Source organism: Vigna unguiculata, chromosome 11 (genome assembly GCF_004118075.2).
Source record: "Vigna unguiculata cultivar IT97K-499-35 chromosome 11, ASM411807v1, whole genome shotgun sequence".
Classification (NCBI taxonomy): Eukaryota; Viridiplantae; Streptophyta; class Magnoliopsida; order Fabales; family Fabaceae; genus Vigna; species Vigna unguiculata.
Genome location: NC_040289.1, coordinates 38,831,886 through 38,855,477, shown reverse-complemented (window position 1 = coordinate 38,855,477; position 23,592 = coordinate 38,831,886). Strand labels below are relative to the sequence as shown.

The 23,592-nt window shown below is 30.9% G+C and overlaps 3 protein-coding genes across 3 annotated transcripts; all 3 read left to right on the top strand.

Moving 5' to 3' along the window:
- Nucleotides 1-1,762: 1,762 nt before the first annotated feature.
- Nucleotides 1,763-5,708, top strand: LOC114168630 (peptidyl-prolyl cis-trans isomerase CYP21-1-like). The gene is made up of 7 exons (XM_028053518.1): nt 1,763-2,061; nt 3,790-3,871; nt 3,950-3,997; nt 4,299-4,322; nt 4,405-4,587; nt 4,692-4,767; nt 5,323-5,708. The coding sequence occupies exons 1-7, from the start codon at nt 1,936-1,938 to the stop codon at nt 5,483-5,485; spliced, it is 702 nt and encodes a 233-aa protein (XP_027909319.1). The 5' UTR covers nt 1,763-1,935; the 3' UTR covers nt 5,486-5,708.
- A 1,308-nt stretch (nt 5,709-7,016) lies between these two features.
- Nucleotides 7,017-11,459, top strand: LOC114169687 (CTL-like protein DDB_G0288717). Its single transcript, XM_028054950.1, has 3 exons — nt 7,017-8,352; nt 8,787-9,132; nt 10,964-11,459. The coding sequence occupies exons 1-3, from the start codon at nt 7,316-7,318 to the stop codon at nt 11,222-11,224; spliced, it is 1,644 nt and encodes a 547-aa protein (XP_027910751.1). The 5' UTR covers nt 7,017-7,315; the 3' UTR covers nt 11,225-11,459.
- Nucleotides 11,460-21,377: 9,918 nt separating this feature from the next.
- On the top strand, nt 21,378-22,709 carry LOC114168644 (actin-depolymerizing factor 5). The gene is made up of 3 exons (XM_028053538.1): nt 21,378-21,496; nt 21,652-21,911; nt 22,156-22,709. The coding sequence occupies exons 1-3, from the start codon at nt 21,476-21,478 to the stop codon at nt 22,304-22,306; spliced, it is 432 nt and encodes a 143-aa protein (XP_027909339.1). The 5' UTR covers nt 21,378-21,475; the 3' UTR covers nt 22,307-22,709.
- The last annotated feature ends 883 nt before the right edge of the window (nt 22,710-23,592 follow it).

Sequence of the window (23,592 nt, the reverse complement as noted above, 5' to 3'; positions counted from 1 at the left end):
AACAGTCAAAACAAAACATCATATGTCTAGAACCTGTTGTAAAACTTTCAGCTCGATCTCATGGTTAATGAAGTAAGAATTCAATTTTTTTCGAGATGACTAAGAGCATAAAAACTCAACTCGTCCAACGAGAATGCTCGCCCAACGAGAGAAACTCTATGTTAAAATTAATTTTGGCACTTACTGAGCAAGTCGTCACCCAGCAAGTTTGCACGATAGAGAAGCTTAGAATCTGCAGTTTCGTCACTGCCCAACATACTACAAGAGCCAAAGTCAATTATACCATGTCAGAAACAATCTTTAACTAGTTGCAACCCCTTAATAATACAAACGTATTTCAATTAACATGCATTTAACAAAACTCTAAAATTTTTCCATAACACATACACATCAAGACACGTAAAAATTAGGTATTTCTCCTTTCTAAATAAAATCAATAACTCATGGAACAAAAAAGTCATTATGCATCATAACAACGGTACCCGTAACACAAATTCAACAAGCAACAACAAATTTGACAAAAAAATCATCATGCAATTTTTTAAATCCCAGCTTCAGTCATCTTGTTGTGTTGGACAAATTTCTACTATTTCTTCAAGGTGTTCAAAGATCTAGAAACTCTAAAATGGCTCTAGAAACATAAATACAACTTAAGAGAACATACACAAGAAAGAAAACAACGGAGTGGAAAAACTCTCTTCCCATGATTATGTTGTTAACTCTAACGAAAAGAAAGAAAAATATTAAATTTTAAAAAAGGAGAAAATAAAAAAAAAGAAAGATGATTCTAGAACATTTGATTACGAAGTAATCTTATATATTTTAAAGAAAAAAAAATAGAATTTTACATTTTCTATTCATGAATCAATTTTTTTTTATATAATATATGAATATAACGTGAAATAAGAGAATTATATAAATAACTAAAAGATATTTCTAATAAACAGGTAAGATATATTTTCATATATTAAACTTGTAGGTATAAAAGAAAACTGGTGAAATTTTTTTTTCAAAAATGAATTGAATTTTAAATTCTTTAACCTGTTATCTTATCTCAATAAAACGTTACTAACATTGTTTTTCCCTTCAGAAATTATTTTATCCACTAACTCTGATTTTTGTCGGTTTGTGACCATGAGACTTTTCGAGTGTAAAATTTAGTAATATTTGTTTAAGGTAGTGTAAAATAATACTTTTACACTACCTTAAACAAATATTACTAAATTTTACCAATTTTTTATTATTATATGAAATTGTATCTCTTAAATAATTTAAAAATATTAAAAACAAAAAAATAAAAAAATATTTAAAAAATAATATCTAAAATTATAAAAAAAAATTATCAAAATTAATAATAAAAAATCATTTTCTTAAATAATTACATTCTTAAAATATGATAATTTATATTAAAAAAAGTTAAATATAATTAAAAAATATTGTTTAAATGGTTACTTAAACATTATTTATTCAATGAATTCAAAATATTAGCACTTGTTCAAAAATTTGGGAACCACGACCTCCTCATCTTTAAAATAGAATAATGATATTTTAATATTTATTAAATAAAAATTCCATTTAATGATACAAAATAATAATATATCAATTATATTTATTTTATTTTTAATTAAAAATTCCAATATACCATATTATATTCATAAATACAGGGTGAGAGTAATTTTTAAGGCTGTAAAAGTATTATTTTTTTTAAAAAATAAATAATTAATATTTTTTTTTACTGTGGCTCACGTTGCGCACCGCCCTCTGTTGCGAGCTTGAATCATCTTCAGCTCCAGCTACAGTTACTTTCGGTTTTTCCAACGTTTCGTTTACACTACGAGGTCTGAAACGAACCCAGTATGTCATCTGCCATGGGGGATAAGAAAGTTTCGCTTTTTCTTTGATTGGGCATCAGTGAGCAAAGAGGGTATCGAAGCAATGCGTAAAGCGATCGCGTTTCTCGTTCACCCACGATTTCTCCTTCTTTTCCTTGTTCTCTCAATTTTCCTCATTTTCGCATATACTGGTTCTACTACTACTTATGGCTCTACTACTTCAAAACTGGTAAGCAATTTAACTCTTTCTTCCTATACTGTTGTTATTTGGATCTGTTTTGGGCAATTGGGCCTGGTTTCAGGCGTAATGATGGTATTAGTGTGAGTATGATGGTGTTTGGTACTTTTTGTTTTCAGTTTGTTTGCACTGATCTGAACCTTCCATTGCAATCGTTTGCCGCGTTGTTTGAATCTATACTTTCTTTTTTCTGATAGAATGAAATTAAAATGCGCGTTTTTGTCTTTTTAATTTTGCTTACATTATCTGTAATGTCCACCGAGGAAGTGCGCCTCTTAAGCAAAACTATTTAATGTAATATAATGGTTTTGCTTTCGGATGCATTTTAAAATTTTCCATTTTAATTACTTTTGTTCTTGTTGGCTTCTTCTATACAAGTTGATTGGTGATGAACTCTCATGGCTCGATTCTGTGGATTGTGCTGGAGCTGTGTAACATGCTTATGTATTATGATCTGTTCCTTCTTCATTTTTTGAGTATAAGTTGCTTAAGGATTTTTTTGGATGGGTTAGTGTATGCGGTACTAGCAGGTGTATGAACCAAGGTAAGGTATTTCAAGTTCCATCCGCAGACTAGAAAAACTAAGTAGCTTCATGAGAAAAATGGGGTTTAGCTGCCAAATTGCATCAAGGGTGGGACATGCAAATATTAGCTAGTTTGAAAAGGCATCCATCTCTGTAGATCGATTTTGTTTACTCGTGCCTTGTTTGGTTTTAGAAAGAACAAGATAATGGACATTCAAATGGAGGGTCGAGACACGGAGGTTGTTATTTCACATGATTCCTTTAATTATTAGTGAAATGTATCTATGGTGTAGGTCCAAATCACGAGATGCATTTAGAGCTCATTGATGGCTGTGATCAGTAGAAATATGATTGAAATTGATGAAGACAGGGTACTAGGTTAGGATAGCATATGGGTGGAAGAATGTGACATAAATAGAAAGAGGACGGTCTTTTGATGAGAAAAGCAATATGAAAAATGTTGTAGCCCCAAGGCCAGCAATACTGCTAGAGTTAACTTTATCCTTTGATTTCAGTTTGAGTTTTCAGCTGAAATCAAACCATCATGTCTGTGTTCAAACTTCCTCGTTCGCAGCTTATTATGAGCATTCCCTGCTTTTGGGGTGTTACCCTCATTTATATTTGAATGAATTTCAGTTTAGACTCGTGTCTTTTTAAAACTGGAACTTGCTTCTTTATTTGTGGTGGTAGCTCTCTATTTGGTATAGGTTCATTGGTTAAAGTTGTATCTCGAGTCACATCACATTCTGAATATATGAGGCTTTTTTTATCCACTTTATCATGTGTGAACCTGTATTGAGAGCATTATTTATTGACACTAAATACCCATGAAAATTAAACAATGACTCATGTATTAATGAGAATAATGTCAAAAACTATCTCATTTAAGAGTAAATCCTAAAAACGTTCTAATGTAGGAATAGTATCTAAGAATATTTTCATTCAAGACAGTGATTTAGATTTATAATACCGCGGTAGATTAGGAGTCTATTAATTTGTATGAATACAAGTTACTTCTTTAGTCTTTGAATAAGATCATCGTATCAAATTTTTATACTCATATTTCAAGGTTATTTTCGTTTTCTCAACTCTCTTTCTCTGTAAAACCTTGTAATTTCAACATAAGGTCATCTGTAAATTTTTCCAACTTATGATTTCCATCTTAACTGATAAACCTTTCCCTTTTCTAATGTAGGTTGTTGAGGAGAAAATTGAACCGGTTCCTGAAATTACACACAGAGTGTTCTTGGACATTGATATTGACAAACAGCATTTAGGTTGTCTAGCAATATTTCTAGAAATTTTACCCAATGCAATCATTTGAATCAATTTGACTTACAAAATAGCTCCTGCAGGTAGGATAGTGATTGGATTATACGGCCAAGTTGTACCGAAAACTGTGGGTATGTCAATGTCCTTCTATTTCAAGTTCTCCCTTCTGCAGCTTAATTGTTAAAAAAAATATGAATTTTCATTCTTCCTGAACCACGAGTTAGCTTCTTTGTTAAAAATGTCATGTTTGTGGATAGTCATTTTCTTTCACACTTTTGTACAGGGTGTCTAGACCTCAGTTATTTCTGTACACTCAGACTTAAATGTGCTTGATGAAGTTTTCTTGTTGGATATATAGCTATTTACATGCTGTAATGTTTACTCATACTTTACAGCAGTGCAATTTCTAATGACTGAATTTTCTTTCTGCAGAAAATTTTAGAGCTTTGTGTACAGGTAGCTGTAGTCTCTTCATCTTGTGTATTAATTTGATCCCGACTGGTCCTTGCACTGATTAGGAGTGTTCCATGTTGTGTAGGGCAGAAAGGAAAGAGTGAAAATGGCTTAAAGCTTCATTACAAAGGAACACCATTTCATCGGATAGTATCTGGTTTTGTGATTCAGGGAGGAGACATTGTTCATCGTGATGGTAAAGGATCTGAATCTATTTATGGTGGCACCTTTCCTGACGAGAATTTCAAGATTAAACATTCTCATGCTGGTGTGTACAATTTTTATTATAGATATTTTAGAACTTGATTTTTTCTGTCATTTGTAAGACTTGTTTGACTTTTTTTATATGAAATCATACTCCCATGATATCAGGCGTTGTCTCTATGGCAAATTCAGGACCTGATTCCAATGGCTCACAGTTTTTCATTACGACGGTGAAGGCCAGTTGGTAAGTTATTTTTGTCCTGATAGTGCATGGTTTGGACAATTTCTAGACTGGGGAACAGATGCAGTTGGATAAAGTTCTCATAGGTTAAGCACAGTCTTTTTCAGGTTTGCACACACACCGAAAAAGAGTAGTCTATTAAGAAGGAGAGTCTCAAGACTTAATGCGAGATTCATAGCATTGTCACCCTTTTAAGGGGTCACGTTCACGACAACTTTTTTACACTATCAAGACTTATTCAAATATCAATATTTGGTTTGCACCTTAATCCAGGTCATAAATGACTATCTATAGCTCAACTCTTAATGGAAACACTAATTGTTAGGATTTAAGCACAACAGCAGAGCCTAACTTAAAACACTAATCCATTTGGTGGGAGAATCATGAAGCCTAACTAGTGGATCAATTAGTTGATTTTACCTAATGTGAGACTCCAACAAATAGACTCTACCTTTGAATTTGTTTTTATAAAGGAAAAATATATGCTCATTGGGTCATTATCAATAGTTAGTACTTATTAGTTATGTTATGATGTCAATTTAGATGTAAACATTGCAGGTTGGATGGAGAGCATGTTGTATTTGGCAAAGTTGTACAAGGCATGGATATTGTGTATGCAATTGAAGGGGGAGCTGGAACCTACAGTGGAAAACCCAGAAAGAAGGTAGTGATAGCAGATTCTGGGGAGATAGATAAGAGCCACTGGGATGATGAAACTTGAACTTTCTCCCTTTTGGTAACTAACACTACCACATCATGCTTCGATTATGGTATTGTAAAACTATTATTTGGCTTCATTCAGGGTCTAAACCATGCTTTACAAAACATAGTTCAAACATGCCAACTTGACTTAAAAGAGAATTGGTAGATTGTTACTGTTAAAAATATACTGAAATCCAGTTTCTTTTATATGTGACGATCTTAGCAACATGCTGTATTTGGTATTTTTTTAGTCTGTTTTATGTTTTCTGTTTATTATATTTTTTAAAGGCCATTCTTGTGTATTTATATTTAACACTTCATATTAATACAGCCGTCTGCTGTAGAACAAGGGGAAGAGTTATTTTATTAATTTTTTTTTTTGCCACAGTTTTTATAACTATCTCATAGCTGATTTGATTCCATCCTTCTATTTCTCTTTCACTGTAAGAGAAAAATGTTCGAAAGTAACACACAATTATAAGTTATCTATCTTGGAAGTAGCTTTCACGACAGTTAATTTTCACTAGATGCCAAGTTGTTGATGCTGTCAGAGGCTAATGTTTGCTCTTAACATTTTATTTGACTAAAGAGTTAAATTCACATGCTGAGCATATTGTTTTAAAATTGGGGAAATGTTTTCAGAAGTATGATTTAATTTGGAAGTTTATTTAATGCTATATGTCACGATGAAAAATACCTACATCTAAATAAATGAATAAACTTAACCACTAAGCAGTTCATTAGAATCAGATCACATATAATTTTGTGTAATTTTAGAATTGAAAGCCAACAAATGATTTGTATTATTGGAAGGGGTGATATCCGACAACCACAAGAAAAGCCACAAGCCCCACATGCTTTTTCTGTAGGATTCTGCACATATATTATTATTTATTAAGATTTCAAGATTTTATCAGTATAGCACACAATTTAACAGTTGTCGGAGAGATAATTCTCCTTTTTTGAATAAACAGACATAATTTGAGATATAATATTTCTTATTTTTTAAATATTAATGCAAGAGAAAAAGTGTGATTTTAGTTTTGCAAGTGCTGAACAGAATCGAAGTAAAAAGGTAGAGACTGAAAACATGTGGATTGCAGCTCAGGTTTTTGAACAGAGCACGCAGTGTCTCCGAATCGAAGGTACTTTTGTCGTAACGCAAAACACAACACAACGATCAACCATGTGCTGCACGTGGCATCCTTTGATTTGCTGTCTCATTTTCTATTGGGCTTGGCCTGTCCAATTTGCATCCATGTCCTTTCCATAATAATAATAATGATAAAAAAAAAACAGCGTTATTTCACATTAACTAACATTCAGCATCTCAATAAACGTATATGAGAATATCCTCACAATCAATTAATACTAATAATAATAATTACAATGATGCAAGGAACATTTCATTTCACCCACTTGCAAGAAAAGAAAACATAAAATATGATGTTTTAATTTATTGTGCATGCTAAAAATTCGATTAAAATCCAGTTAGATTAATACGTAAGTGAAACTACAAAATTCAAAACTTTATTGCACCATCAGATCCACTGGCCTTTCCTAAATCACAAAAACAAAATCTGCAGTATATTATTGGAGAGGAGAATTTCACTTCATACAAAATTTCTTTTTCTGTATATTTGGATTGAACATAACAAATTAAGAATCTACACATGGAAATTATGAGTTGAAAGAGTCCTGTTCTGAGAGTGCCACCAAACACCTCAGAATTGAGTCCAAAAAAACAGAACATCACCTTAGCCAGCCACCATTCAAACGTGAGACTCTCACTCTGTTTTTGTGTTCTCTGTTCCGTTTGTGTGTGTGTGTGTTGTTGGGGTGCATTATCATGATGGGTGGCAGCGAGGATCCGAACAACAAAGGCGATTCTCCATTCGAATCCTCGGCAACGCAACCCTTTCTGTCGAAACCCTCGTACCCTTCATCGGCATCTTCGGCGGTGGAAGAAGAATCGGAGTCAAACCAGCAATACCTTCACATCACTTACAATTCAGGTCCTCGCTCCTTCAAGGACCTCCCTTTCCTCATCCTCTTCCTTCTCTTCGTCATCTCCACCTTCGCCTTCGGCATCTTCGCCGTCTTCCACCGCAACGACAACTACCCTTCTCTCTCATCTTTCTCCTACGACCCCACCTCCTCCTCCTGCGTCCTAAACCCTTCTTCCACTTCTTCCTCCCTTTCCTCGTGGCTTTCCCTCGATTCTTCCTCGCACTTGGTCAAGGGTCTCATATGGACCCTCGTCATCACCTTCGTTCTCAGCATTCCCTTGTGCTGGGCTCTGCTTCTCTTACTCAAGCATTACACCAAACAAATTGTCTACGCTGCGATTCCCTTCTTCATCGCCATCCCTATTTTCCTCAACGTCTATTGGTTCGTCGCATGCACCCTCGGCTCGTCTTGCAGCACCGCTTTCCCCCTCGCGTATCGGGTTATCGTCATGGTCTTCGTCTTCTTGGTGATTGGGGTCGTCGTGTGGATCTTGGTTGTGAATTGGCATCGCGTGGAGCTCACTGTCAGCATAATCGGGGTCGCTTCCCACGCACTTTCCAGGAATTTGAACTTGTTCGGGGTGCTGCCTTGTTTGATCGTCGGGCTTCTCGCGTATTACGTGCCAATAGTGGTTTTCATGGTGTTTTCGAAGTTTAATGGGAAGATTGCGGTGAAGAATTTGGAGAGCGGATATGCTTGTGTGTGGAAGGAAGATTCGTGGGTTCCTGCTTATTTTGCTTTGGCTATTCTCACCATGTTGTGGTCTGCGGCAGCTATGATTGAAGCTCAAGTTTATGTCATCAGTGGCACTATAGCTAATTGGTATTTCACTAAGGATCATGAAACTCCTAAGCGGAGTATTCGAACTTCTCTCAGGTCAACATTGTTGTTGTTACCTTACATTTGTTTGCTTATATCATGCTTCATCTGGACTTCACTGTTAGATTGGATTAAATTGCGTGCTTTGATTTGCTTACAATACATCTTTTGTTTTTTATATATAAATTTTCACTTCAGAAATTCTTACTCCGGAAGCCCATTGTTAAAGTGCTTGGTTTGAAATGTTTTCTTTGATTCCATTTTCAGTAATTGTTTAGCTCTTGCTGGTTGCTTTGAAAATTTCTCAGTTCAAGATTGCTCTTACCTGTTGTGCGTCTTTTAGCTTCTGAATATATATTATAGGGGTTCCCTCTGGTGTGTACTCGTTGATTGGCTGATAGGATTACTGATGGAAAGAAGTGTTCAACTGTGTTGAATGGTTGGTTGCTTTTCATTTAGGAAGACATTGACTGTGGGAATTTGGCTTGCAGAAATGCTTTTGGTCCTTCTTCTGGCACCATATGTTTGTCGGGGTTGCTTATCTTTGTTGTTCGAATGGTGCGTTCTGCGGTTGACAGTGCAAGACAAGAGGATATTACCGGGATAGTGAACCTTGTTCTGCGGTGCTGTGTAAACGCCTTAATGACAGCAGTTGATTTTCTCAACAAGTTCACCATAAACTTTGCTGCAATAACTGGTGAAGCCTATTGCTCTTCTGCAAGGATGACATATGAACTACTGAGACGCAATCTTCTCTCTGCTGTTTTCGTGGAGACCATCTCATCTCGTATTCTGGCGGGCATTGTTTTTGTCTTTTCTGCAACATACACAATAGTGGTACGTGATGATGATATCGTATTTTGTATTAGAAATGTCCACTGATATATATGTTCTTAGCATGAAATAATTTCTATAGTAGTAACGAAAGTTAGGTTTTGGTATAAAAATTTTACGAAATTGAAACTTTCTATCATGCCAATAGTAGATAGTTAGTAGAGTTAATGCTCCTATAAAGACTGTGATAAGTGCTAATTAATACCAATGTAAACTATTTCAGCCAGTAATTTATTAAGATGGAAATAATTGAAGACAAAGAATTCTTGCTAGTGTTTAGAAAAAAAATGAAAGAAACAGGGTACAAAATCCCATTCTCTTCATCCTACAAATTTGTGTTCAATCCATCCATGCGAGCCAAATGATGAAATTATAGTTTGAACCAACGACATTAGATTAAGCTCAGCTCCTTGACGCAAGACAATGACTCAAATTAATAGTTATAACTCTCCCTAACAATGTCTAATTCGATTAGGACTCAATCCCATTCTTTTCATCCTACAAATTTGAGTTCAATTCATGCAAGCCAAATGATGAAATTATGGTTTGAACCTACGAAATTAAATTAAAGCTCAGTTCCTTGACTGAAGACCATGACTCATTAATATTTATAATTCCCTAGACAATGACTAACTTGATTAGGACTTAAGCACAAGAGAAGAGTCTAATCAAAGAAACTAGTTCATTAGGTGGGAGAGTCTCAAGATTTAAGTACTGTATCAAGTAGTTTATTTTACTCAATATGGGACTCCATGAAATTTCACAAATCCTAATACCTAGACTCACCCATACATTTGGCAAACAATTTCAGTTCTAGTCTATGCCCAATGTTCCAGTTGCCACAACCTACGATCAATTTGCTATACCCAAAAACTAAAGAAATACTAAAAGTAACAAGAAAGATGCACAAATTTCACGGACTAAACTTGTATAAACAGTTTCGGATAACATAAAGATTCAATTTAAGCTCATTAACCTTATTTAGCCTAGAGTGGGTTACACAAGGAAAAAATGGATTATGGAAAGGGTAGAATGAATGTATTTTTGCTCCAAGATCCTTTCCCAAGAACTCTAGAGCTTGAAGAATGTTTTGGAACTCTTTGGGATCTTATTACCTCTGTTCCCTCAGGTAAAATCTAACCCATTGAGTTGGAACATACCAAACCCTATTGTATACACTCTTCTCCTTATCAACTTGAAACTGAGAAGTTGTTTACTTTCGGGTAAAATCCAACCCATTGAGTTGGAACATACCAACCCACGTTGTATATCATCCTCGGCTCCAGACAGAGGATTGTATCTTCATAGGAATTAGGCCAACCAGTAGGAACCTGAGCTTTTACAAAACTACCACACTTACGAATAGAATGCCACTCAAATATAAATTGTTGACATATTGGATCAAGTCTTTGATAAATCGGTCATGATACTGGATAGCTTGGAAACCAAATGTGTGACAATTTGTTTGACAACTTGCAAGTTACAACATTTTTGTCCATTAACATCTCTACACTTTTACTAGGTAGCCATAACTTGATGTCAATTTATACTTCATTTCTTCGTAATTGTTTTGAGGTCAAAAGGAGGTTGCGGAGGATACAAGTCAGTTTGATTGAAACTTCATTTTCTGATAAAACTCCAGGCTCCCGGAAATAATGTCCTAAAAATTAATATGAACCGTTCTTTTCCGTTTTGAGATAAAAAGCTCGTCGGTTAATTAATGGATTTGGTTATTCTCTCCATTTAATGCATTGTTACTAGTTTGTTTAACTGTTCTATCATTATTTTATGTTTCCCATATCAATGTTTGTCTTGATTGTTTATGTATAACCAGGCCTGTGTTATCTTAAAAGCTGGTACCAATCTTGGGAGTGATTCATATTTTGTGGCTGCAATGGCATGGGTGCTACTGATAGTAGTGTTGGGTTACCTGGTGCATGTGCTAGACAATGTAATCGACACAATTTACATCTGCTATGCGATTGACCGTGATAGAGGAGAGGTTTGTAAACAAGATGTTCATGAGGTTTACGTTCACCTACCCATTAGTAGAAGTCTCAGACAATCTGTTACCCCAAGAACTCTAGGTGTGTAAATAGTTATTGAGATTCAAATGTTTTTTATTCCTGAGATTGCTATTCTATGGACAGTGTGGAGTTAGAAGTATCTGTGGCTTCTCAGCCTATTGTGCATTCTCCTGAATGCTTCTATTAATTTTTGTTTTTAATTTTTTCTAATTTAGTTAATCTGAAACTTGACTTCAGTTTTGTGTAACCTGAATCTTGTATATTTTATTTTTGGAAAGTGACACTCACACTGTTAATCAGAAAGATTGTTCGGAGGAGAACTAAGCAAAATTTGTATTGCTTTTGTGGCGCATTCACTCTCGTTTGTTTGGTTCATTGATTTGCTTTGATCCTCTTTAGGCGTTTGTATAAGCTTCAAGTATTTATGTGTTAAAAAGAACTCCTCAACTTAATGCTTTTTGCAAATTGATTGTTGATTAGGTTGTTTCACAAATGAATAGGAAATTGAAATGAATTTTGAGGTGTCTCATCTACAACAACAAATCATTTAGTATACGGGTTATATTCATCAAAACGATATGATTATGTGTTAATGTAATTTTGAATTTTCTTTATAATATAGGAAATAATAATTAAGGGAGATTAAATGTAACATTAATAGATATTAAATATTAGTTATTGAGAGTTAATATAGCATGTAGATGATGTTGTGTAATTCATTCTAAGAAAGGAAATTAATAGATATTATTTACAATTTGTATAAATAATAAAATCTATTTAGTTATTTTCACTGTTCCTATACGTTTTTTGAAAACATAACAAATAAAAAAATGTGATATTTTATATTAATTTGCGAAACTAAAACTTTTATAAAATAAAAACAAACTTGACAAAATCACCTTGTGGAGAGTTGTGATTCACTGTACATGTTAATTGATCCAACAATCTCGCTGGAGAGCGCATACTTTTTTTTTTTAAGTAACAATAAAAATATATTTTTTCTGTGCTTTTGGACTGTGCTTTTTTTTTTTTTTCTCGCGCTTAAAATCTGTGAATGTGCATTGTAAGTGTAACAATAATTCGATATTCTCCAACAATAATTGGTGAAATATGATCCATGAAACTGAATGAGTGAATGCATAATAATTGGTGATTTTTGGGCAAGATTTTAGAAGGAGAAGGTTGAGGAAATCATTCTACAGTACAGTAAACATTTCTTTCCTTAAATCCACATTTTGATACAAGTTTGACGTAAATTTAATTGGAATCCAAATTTATAAAATTTTAAGAATTATATTATTAAAAATATATAATTACATATAAGTGTTAAGAATTTCTAAGCGAATGTTTAGTGTAATCTAACATTCCAAATACTTTTACTAATTTTCTAAATAAAAATATAATTATGCGTGGTAGATTTTTTTTTATTCTAAAATGTCATTGATTGAAACTATACAATTTTAAACTATGACATTTTCTTGTAAGAGATGAAACATTATCCGATCTCCTCTTACTAATTTTTTTCTTTTTTTTTTGCATATATCTTCTTGAATCATGTTTTATTTTTATAATTTTTATAAAATATTTAATTAAGTAATTTCTTTCAACTATTATTCTTATTCTTTCTTGCAGCAATTAATGCATTTTATTTTATTTAAAAAAAACATTTGATTAATACAATAAATGCTTTTAATTCTTAATTAAAAATTGAATTCATCGTATATCTTAAACTTTAATATATTTTTTTCTCAAAATTTAATAAATAATTTCTTTTTATTTCACGACAAAGGAGTTTCACGTACTCAAATTTAAAAAATTATATTTATTTATTTTTAAAATTTAAAAACTAAATTATATTCTACTAAACCAAAAATAATTTCAATTTCACCTTAAAAAAACTAGAAATATATTTAACTCACATTCTCAATAACAAAATTACAACATCATTCTTTTCAAAAACTCATTACCAACTCTTATCCAAAAACAAAACAACAATTAACACTGGCTAGATATGTATAAGGTGAATTTAACTTCATGGTAAATAACATAGTTAAAAAGGTGAGTTAAAAAAGGCCACATTCCTTAAGCACTTCATCTAGGTATTGTCATACTCTTCTTTCCTTTATCTTCAAAATGAAATCATAAAGAATGAAGAAAAAGAAGAAATTTATGAGTTTCAGAGAGAAATTTAAAAACAAAGTTGTTTGATTCTTGGATCCCATCACGTGAAAGCTGGCACCGGCAAAGTGGCAGTGTCAATTATTTTATTTATGTCTCTTGCTGGTCCTTCCTCTCTAAAGAAATAAGCCACATCATTCAAAATCTCGAATTCATGTATAAACTGCTTTTTCTCAACCATGGCTTCTCTGCATAAAGTTTGATATATTACAGAGGTTGTGGCAATTCCATAACTACATTTTTTACTCACAAAGTTTCATATTTTCAGAACCAAAAGCTTCTCTTTGCTTGGCATGCTGGTAAAGGAAAATGATAAGCTGATAAAACAATCATAACTACGTACCCAGATGAGATTCCTCACCAAACTGAACACTGCAGATTCACCAGTGAGGTCCAACGTAATATGTTGAACATATATATCAAGCATGCATAACACAGGTCAGAATTCAGCTAAATGGGTTTCACTTTTCAGGACCATTTTTGTGAACACATAATTTCTTTGTGTTGTTGTATTCTCTTTAAATACCATTTCCATTGGAAGCATCGCAAATTATATATATATATATATATATATATATATATATATATATATATATATATATATATATATTTGCATACTAGGATAACTACACGGCCAAAACTGCCTAAGTATAGTCCCACAAATAGCAACAGTACATGAGTAACCGGTTAAACATATCACATAGCGGTCCAGGCCGCCTACTTCAAAGAATAATATATAATGATGAGTCGCTAACTCCAAACTTAAGATATGGAAAACAAAGCCTCTAGTACCGACACGCTAACAAAGAATTTGGGCTTGACCCAGGCCCATATAGAATCTGAATGTTGGCCCAACGTAGGTAAGGGGGCTCGGCCCATGAGGATGACATACATAATTAATAACTCTATAAATACGCATGGACCTCAACAATTAAGGGGTACACTTTCATTAATTTCCTAATCTGAGATTTGACTTTGGAAAACCTTCTTGCTGACTTGATCGTCGGAGCCCTTTCTACAAGTAATCCTCTTAGGGTCCAAACCGTCCACGCTAGAAGATGACATGTGCAAGTTGAGAAGGAGCCTGCTCGAGAGGCCAAGGATCGAGGTAAAACATTGTTTGTGTTCCCTAATATCTCTTATTTATTTCCGCAGGAACATATATATTAATGTGGGTGAGAATACTAGTGAGTCTAAATCTCACATTGAGTAGAAATGAGAAAATTGAATACCATAAGTGACTGAACTATAAATTTATTGTCTTAACCTTTTAAGTTAAGAGAGTTATTATTGATTTAAAATGGAATTCGTATATTTTTCTTAAATAAGAGATACAAATAAAAGAAAAAGGTATGATATGAAAAGTAACAACTGTGTGTAAAAATTAGAATTTTTTTAGTCCGTGTATTATATCTATTTCTACATTTCATTTAGGTAAAGGTAATATTATATGCAAAAACTAGAATGTAACTCAATTATGATCTAAAACGTTCATTGAGATTGATTTTAAATTTGATTTCATTTCATGTTATTTGTAAGATCATGGCTGCACCAACTCTGCAGGTGGTTTATGGTGCAGAAAAACTAATAATACTCCATTCATGTAATTTTCATGTATCCTTTCGATCATAGTTTCAAAACCATTCCTTATTTCTTCATGCAATTGACTATCATTTGTTGGTGGCAGAACCTTATTATTAGTAACACCACCGACACATAACTCATTGTTCCACCATTTCTTTTGATACGTGATCAATTTTTGTTAGAATTCTTTTTCAATCTCACTTTTTCGCCGTTACAATTGTTGTTTTATAAGGCTATTATTAGGATCATTTTCCTTTGCAAATCCTTCAAACTAATCTCCTAAATGTCAATGAAAGAGTTGAACCTATAATCACTCTCATCCTCTCTTCAAAACTTTACTACTAGTTCAACCTTATAGCTTCAATGTTAGATTTAGTAATTTTGTTATGAAAATGATGTTTTGATGAGATTCCAGAATTCCCAAATCTAACTTTTTCAGTTTCTTGGTGTGAACAAAGATAATAAACTGAGTCTAGAGTTAGAATGGAATGAGATGAGTGTTGCCTAATGTTGACAAGTGAGATAAACATTTAATCAGAAGATATACATGCATAAGGTCCAACAAGATAAAGTTAGCGTATATTATTTGGTGTTGTTTTGTGAAATTGAGGATCATGATGCACCACAAGACCGAGTAGTTCCATGCAGAAGAAGCTTGATCAATATTAAAGGTGTTGTAAGTCTACTTAACATTGTGCTGGTAGGAACAAATCAATGATGCCACCTAAACCTGTGGGGCTAATAGGGTGTTTATGAATTCAAGGGAAGGGCCCTTCGTTCGATATACATGCTTCCCTATTTAGCTGCACAACTTATCTTGCTGGCTATGTCACTGGATTTTAGTGTTTGTAAAATCTCCATTATCCTCTCTCTATCTCTCTCTCTCTCTGAGCTAAAGCAATGCATGTGGGAAAATGTAACATAGTGACATAGAGAACTGAAATGTGTGACTGTGATATTGAATTATGGAAATATAATGTGAAAACAAGATTTGAGTCACTGCATATGTCAGAATTTTTATCGCTGTCTCAATATCAACTAAATGATATGACATTGGTGGCGATGTTAACTCCCTTGGCTTCTTTTTCTTAGACAAATGCATGGGAAAACTTGTGTCTTGGGCTGCCAAATCTCGATCCTCAAAGAAGCATGAGGTGTATCAGAAGAAAGGGATGATTGCCAACTTCAAGTTGCCAAGGGAACTGAATGCTGATTGGGAGAGATGTGGGAAAGATCTACTTACAATACTGAGAGGATTCTCCTGACTAAATTTTGACAACTTTTCTTTATAATTTGAGGTGACATATTCTAAGTGGTTTTGAAATATAGAGAAATAAAAAATGGAATGAAAGATCATTTAGAAGATGTCATCTCAGATTTCAAGAGAAAATTGTCAAAATTTAATTATTAAAAAATCATTTTTCATGTGAGCATGGAAATCTCGTCTTACTAGTCTGATTTTATAAAATTGAGTTAGACTTAAAATTAAGGGTTAAATATGTTTTTGGTCTCTTAACTTTCAGTAAATTTTGGAATTAGTTCATTTTGAAACTTTGGACCAATTTAATCATTCATATTTGGAGATACGTGGATTTAGTCCTTTTAATCAAATTTTGTTAAGTTTATGTGACATTTCAAGCGTGTTTCATAATAGTATTTGACTTAACAAGCAAAAATGTATCAAACAGTGTAAAAGATTCAAATACAATCTTGAAATGCATACGAAACATCAAATAAAGCTAACAAAATTTGATTAAAAGGATTAAATCCAAATATATCCAAAAAATAAGGACTAAATTTGTTCAAAATTTTAAAATGGACTAATTCCAAAAATTATTAAAAGTTAAGGACCAAAAATATATTTAACCCTAAAATTAATTATATACTTAGACTTAAGGAAGTATTTTAGAATTGTCATCTCATTGAATAAAAATAAAATCCATTTATAATATATATGTAGAAATAAACTTCACCTCTTACTTAAACTGAAATCTAAATTCTGAACACAGGTAAACACATGTTTATGATCAAAACTTTTTATATGTATTTTTTTCAGCACCTTATCTGCTTTGCTTTCACGCAAAGACTATTTTCAGAAACAAAAAAGTGTGGGGAGGATTATGTGGGTGTGATCCGAGGTAAATAGTAGGCAGGTTATAGTCAACACTGCAAAACATATTTATGGGCTAAAATACATTGAATTGAATGGTGGGTGTTTTTGTTTGTAGTGAAAACTATATTTAATGCACCTCTTGCCAAGTAGCCTTCCATCAATAACATACATTAATAACTTTCACTTCTTTCATTCTGTGGTCCATTACAACCCAGATACCAATACAACTCTTAATACTTTGCTACAATTATTCACTTCAATTATAAGTTTTTTTTCTCTTCTATTTCATTCATTTTACCACAATTTTTTTTCTAATTGTTTTTTATTTCACCATTTATCTTTTTTTTTCCTTTCAATTACACACATAATAATATTATTTGTCTATATGGTAAAAGTATGCCTTGCATCAGATAATATAAAAATCAATCTAATTGAATTGAACTTATATAATAGGTTTAATTTAATATATAATAGACACAACACATCACATCTTTATGAGGGAAATCAATTAATTTTTATTTTTATTTTTATTTATTTTTTATTGTGTTGTCACTTTGTGTTACAACCTTTGCGTTCGTCCTTCCAACCATGTGTCTCACCATGAAATAAATGTCAGCATCCAATGTATGTATGTGATAATAGTTTCTCTTCTCACGCAAAAATAATGTGATTTTCAAATATATATATATTTTTAGAGGGGATGACGGGACGAGATGTAAATTTGATTATATTCTTTTTATTGTTTGTGTGATAATTTAATTTTATATTTTTTATATTTAACGAGTATGAAATTTTTATTTTATCTTTCATGAGAAATAAATATACTTGTATAAATATTTACTCATTTCTTTATTATTTTAAATATTATTTAAATATTTTTATATGAAAAATAAAAATGATAAAAGAAATGATATAGTTAAATATTTAACGTTAGGAGAATATATATATATATATATATATATATATATATATATATATATATATTATATATATATTATTTTTTTCAATATTAAATATATATTAACATTTTAAATTTGATGAAATTATAAAACTGGTTATGGTAACAAGGAAATACTAACAAATAACTGGTTTTTTCCAATTAATTTAGTAAGAAACAAAACTAATAAAAAAGAGTACGTTTTCCTGTAAAAATATATTTCCATATTCCTTAACGGAAATAACTGCTAAATGGATTTAGTTTTTTATATTTAAGATGTTAAAACTTTTAATTTTTTGTTTTCACATTTAATGATTTATATTTACGTTACTTTAGAAGGATTGGAAAGTTTTTATTAAAGGTATGTATAGCTTTTATTAAATTAAAATCAGATTTCCTCAATGAATTAGTTTATTATATTTCTATTGAATTAAAGAAAATCTGAAATAATATTTTTGTTGACAAAATATCCAAGATTTATTACTCATAATATTTTAAAAAATTAAAAAAAATAATTATACGTAATTAATTACTTTATATAAAATACTAAGCACATTTCTTGATTCAATTATGTATTTAATATTGCTTATGCTTTTAATTGACAAGAGTTAATGACAAAGAATGAATATTACAAAAATATTAGAGAATTAAAAATAATTATTTTGTGTTTCTTTAAAACCTATTAACATGTCTGTATGTGAATGGAAATTTAATATATATATATATATATATATATATATATATATATATATATATATATATATAATAAATATGTGTGTCAAAAAAATTTCTATTAATAAATACCCTTTTTGGAGATATATTTTTTCATTTTAGTTACACGAATCTCAGAAAGTTATTATAATATTAAAATGCTTTTTTCTTTCTAATAATGATATTAGTTAACGTATTAATAAAACAATGTTGAAATATATGTTAAGTTACATTGATAATGAAGGGTATGTATGATATTGCATTGAAAGTATAAACACATAATTTTATTGTTGAGATTGAACTTAGTTTTATCCTGGAACGACAATACATGTGCATTTATAAGAAAATATAATTAAAAAACTTATATTTTTTGCAAATTCAATTACGATTGAATTGTAAGCAATATTTTTTTGTTCTAAATATTTAACCTAATTGTTAAGGAGCTGTAACTTAATTAGTTAAATAGTATGACGGTAAACTCTAATATATTTTTTCAATTCTTATTAATAAAACGAATATTTAACCTCTCGAATTTGAGATATTAATTAAGTTAAAATAACTGTGTGTACTAAGTAATTTCATGCTCAAAAGATAACAAATCTCAGTTAGTAACATTAAATAAAAAGTTTTACTTGAAATTTCATTATTTGAAAATTAAAGTGTCCTTGTTATAGTTGACATTTATGCTTATACACAATTAATTTGTATAAAAAAATCATGAGTTCTTTATTACATTTTAAAATATTAAAATAGCACACAGATTAAGAATTTAAATACAAATCCACTAATGTTACTGTTTCTATATTAAATATTTGCATTAATTTCGTAAATATATTAGTTTTTATATCAATAACTGAACCATTTTATTTATTTATTTATTTTATTTAAAGTATATTTTTATCAAAAAATATTGTTTATGTAAATAATTAATGATGTTTACGTATTTACTTAAATTTAAAATTTTGTTGTGGTCACAAAAGTAAATAGGAAAATCTGCTAAGTAAATAACCTTTGTAAACAATAAAGGCAAGTTAGTCATAATATTGTTTAGTTAAAAATTTCATTAACTTCACGATTGAATATGTTAATCAATGTGAAATTATTTTTGTTTATTTATTAGTTATTAAATATCTCTATACAAAGGTGTTTATGTTATACGAAAAAAATGGTTAAATATATTTTTGTTCTTTTAATTTTCACGAATTATAATTTGTCTTTTTTTTTGAAAATTTAGACAAATTTAGTTCTTTATTTATAGAAATATGTAAATTTAATTTTTTTAACCGAATTCTGTTAAATTTATTTTACATTTTAAACATATTTCGTAGTTCATATTGAGGTGAAAATGTGCAAAATTGTGTAAACAACTCAAATCCTATCATGAAAAATTCTTGAAACATTAAATAAACTTAATAAAATTTGGTTAAAATGACTAAATTTATACAATCTCAAAAATTTGGAGACTAAATTGAATTAAAATTTTATAAAAAAGCTAATTCTAATTCTCAATGAAAATTAGGGGACAAAAAACATTTTAATAAAATATATATATTATATATAGGATATTAAGGAAATTTTTATGCAAGTTGAAAAAGAAATTAGTTTGCTCAACTATTTTTGAACAAGATGTAAGTTCTTAACTTGATCTACTAGAGTTTGGTGGTTTGTAAGTATGTTTTATTTTATATTTATTAAACACAATTAAAATGAATTGATTCGATTATTTATATAACATTACTCTCAAAATGTTCATTTATTTCATCAAATGTTATTATAAATATACTACTTGAAAATTAAAGTCAACTTACAACCAATAAATAACATTATCGAATAACATTCTGATATTTAAAAATAATAAATAATTATAACAAAAATTTATAACATATTATAAAAACTTAATAAAAAATTATTGTACGGTTGAATACACTTTCAACCAAATCGAATCCACGGATTAAGTAATTAGTATTTAATTTGATACCTATTTAAAAAATTAATTTTTTTCCAATCTAATTTTATTCAATCAAATCCTTATGAACTAGATTGATTCATAAACCGAAATATTTCTTTCCTTCTTTATATATATATATATATATATATATATATATATATATATAATTCCTTCAAAATACTAACAAATGAAGGTATTTTTAATTTATGATGACCATTCCATGTCATTTAATTAGGAAATGTCTATAATTCAATTTTTCACCTTCAATTAATTCAATATTTTCTATCATCTGAAGTACTGAAAAAAGGTTTTAATACTTATATATTATTGGTATGAAAAATGTAGCTAACATATTATTATATTATTATAAAAATAAATAAACTCTTTATATATGAATCTACGACAGAATTAACAGCAAAAAAAGTTATTTTTCACTGTTTAATGCAACTAACCCATTTTCACTTAAGAAAATTGATAATTATAGGTAAAACACGTTTAAATATAAAATAAATAATACGTTAAATTAATTTATTAAATTATGAATGGTAATTAAATTTATAAATTTTTAATTTTTTGTAAAATTACTAAACAGGCATTAATTCAATATTTGAATTAATTTGTATAGGCTGAGATCAAATTAATGAATAATTAATTATTTTGACGATTTATTAAATATAAAAGAGGACACATATGTAAATAAGAGGAAATAGCAATGGCAAACTCGGGGAGACGGTGCTTATATATAGACCCAAGTCTCACTCTTCCTTCAGATTCTTGTCAACTTTCAACGCTCAATAAGAAAAAAGAAAAAGTAAGGGAAACTTTGTTCTGCTTCTCACCTCATAACAATGGCGATGGCGTTCAAAATGGTACCGCTCCGCTGCATCTGTAACCTTTTCTCATTCAATTTCTTCCGATTTAGATAGGAATAGTATGCAAAAGTGTGTGCGGTTCGATTATGCAGATTTCGATGTGTATGTATAGTGTTATAGTGATGAATTGGTTGTGATTTGTGAATTAACAGGCGACTACTGGGATGTGGGTGACGGATGAGTGCAAGAACTCATTCATGGAAATGAAATGGAAGAAGGTGCATAGATACATAGTGTTTAAGATCGATGAAAAGTCAAGGCTTGTGACCGTTGATAAGGTTGGTGGTCCCGGCGAAAGCTACGGTGATCTTGCAGCATCCTTGCCCGACGACGATTGTAGATACGCCGTGTTCGATTTTGATTTTGTCACCGTCGATAACTGCCGGAAGAGCAAGATCTTCTTCATTGCATGGTATCTATATTACTCAAACATTTCCTCAATTAATTAACCTTCTGTTGTTCGTATGTCACGACAATCACCACCACAACCATGGTTATTTGCAACTCACCCTGCACCATTCTTGTATACATTTTGACTCTTTAGGGCGAATAGTGTAATAGGAAAATGGTTTGGGTAATTTAGGTTTTTTTTTTTAGGTACAAATGCAATTATGGTGGGAATTAAATAATAAGATGATTGATGGGAAAAATTTCAGGTCTCCAACAGCATCAAGGATAAGAGCAAAGATGCTGTATGCAACATCAAAGGATGGGCTGAGAAGAGCTCTGGATGGAATAAGCTATGAAGTTCAGGCCACTGACCCAACTGAGATGGGATTCGATGTAATTCAAGACAGAGCCAAATAAATGCCCTTTTTTAAGTGGGAATCCTGCTCCTAAATTATCTGCTCATCCACCTAGCTAATCAATCAATTAATCCCTCAATCTTACTCTCTTATTTCCAATAATATAATACTTAAATAACTATATCTATATCTATATATATATATATATGGTCCATCCAATGACTCTGTATGACATGTGCTCTTCTTATTTCTTGTTTTTATGCTAGTTTAATTGTGTTGGTTTCGGCACCACTGTGATGTAAGTGGGGCATCTAATCTTCAATCCTTAGTCATGATAATAAGTTATGTGTAATATATGACTGTCGGGTGTATGATAAGTTAAGGGCAACAAACTTTGGTTGCAATCTCTTTAATGATGAAAATTATTGAAAACAATGGATTAGCTCAACTTTTTCACACGGAAAGTTGATACCTTACCATGTTTAACTCACGCTTTTTCATTCATTCTATACATTCTTAACATCCAACTTCTTAATTAACCATTGCAGTTTACTAACAGTGCTCGCTCCTGGATTTCTACAAAACCAGAAACAGTGTCTGAGAAGACCATCAGAATAAATTAACCTTTTACATATCAAAAGTATTTCTCTACTTTTCCAACACCCTGCACTTCTTTTGGGTACAGATAAAGAGAGAGAATATAGCAAGTGCACCACCAATATTTTAGATTAAAAGTAAATCTAATGGTTAAAAAAATCATATTTTACACAAATAAGTGTCTGCAATATTACTTGGACGCTAAACTATCTCTGCTGTCACGTTTTGTTTGTATGACGGGGATTTTCTTTTGACTTTTTCCTTTCGTCTTTATCTTTTAGACAGCCAACAAAATTGAAAAGATGTTGATTGCATGGAATTGTAGTATTTGGTTAATACTTGGGTAAATAATGCACCATCGTTTCTTGACAACACGTTCAAAGGGCTTTTCTATGCTATTAACCCAAATTTCTTGTGCAAAGTACACCAGAAAGATTACAAACAAGTTAGCTAGCCTATCAAGATGGCGATGTGCGTGATTGTCACAGATTGAAAATATCTCTAAGTTAAATTATATATTCCAACATTCATAGCTATCATTCTCAATGCTCTAATGCAAGCAAATGAGTATACATGGCAAGATGCGAAAATATTTAGTACTGTGAATGAATAACTCAGAAAGTACAACCTATCGTAGTGTGTGTCATATATATATATATATATATATATATATATATATATATATATATATATATATATATATATATATTATATTATCTGACTCAAAATGAAAATTGAACCCTAATTTCC

Coding starts and splice junctions, on each gene's coding strand:
- LOC114168630 (XM_028053518.1), top strand. CDS start 1,936: ATGCGTAAAGCGATCGCGTTTCTCGTTCACCCACGATTTCTCCTTCTT. Junction 4,323..4,404: donor TTTTAGAGCTTTGTGTACAG/GTAGCTGTAGTC, acceptor CATGTTGTGTAG/GGCAGAAAGGAAAGAGTGAA. Junction 4,588..4,691: donor GATTAAACATTCTCATGCTG/GTGTGTACAATT, acceptor CCATGATATCAG/GCGTTGTCTCTATGGCAAAT.
- LOC114169687 (XM_028054950.1), top strand. CDS start 7,316: ATGATGGGTGGCAGCGAGGATCCGAACAACAAAGGCGATTCTCCATTC. Junction 8,353..8,786: donor AGTATTCGAACTTCTCTCAG/GTCAACATTGTT, acceptor TTTGGCTTGCAG/AAATGCTTTTGGTCCTTCTT. Junction 9,133..10,963: donor CTGCAACATACACAATAGTG/GTACGTGATGAT, acceptor ATGTATAACCAG/GCCTGTGTTATCTTAAAAGC.
- LOC114168644 (XM_028053538.1), top strand. CDS start 21,476: ATGGCGATGGCGTTCAAAATG. Junction 21,497..21,651: donor TGGCGATGGCGTTCAAAATG/GTACCGCTCCGC, acceptor GTGAATTAACAG/GCGACTACTGGGATGTGGGT. Junction 21,912..22,155: donor AAGATCTTCTTCATTGCATG/GTATCTATATTA, acceptor GAAAAATTTCAG/GTCTCCAACAGCATCAAGGA.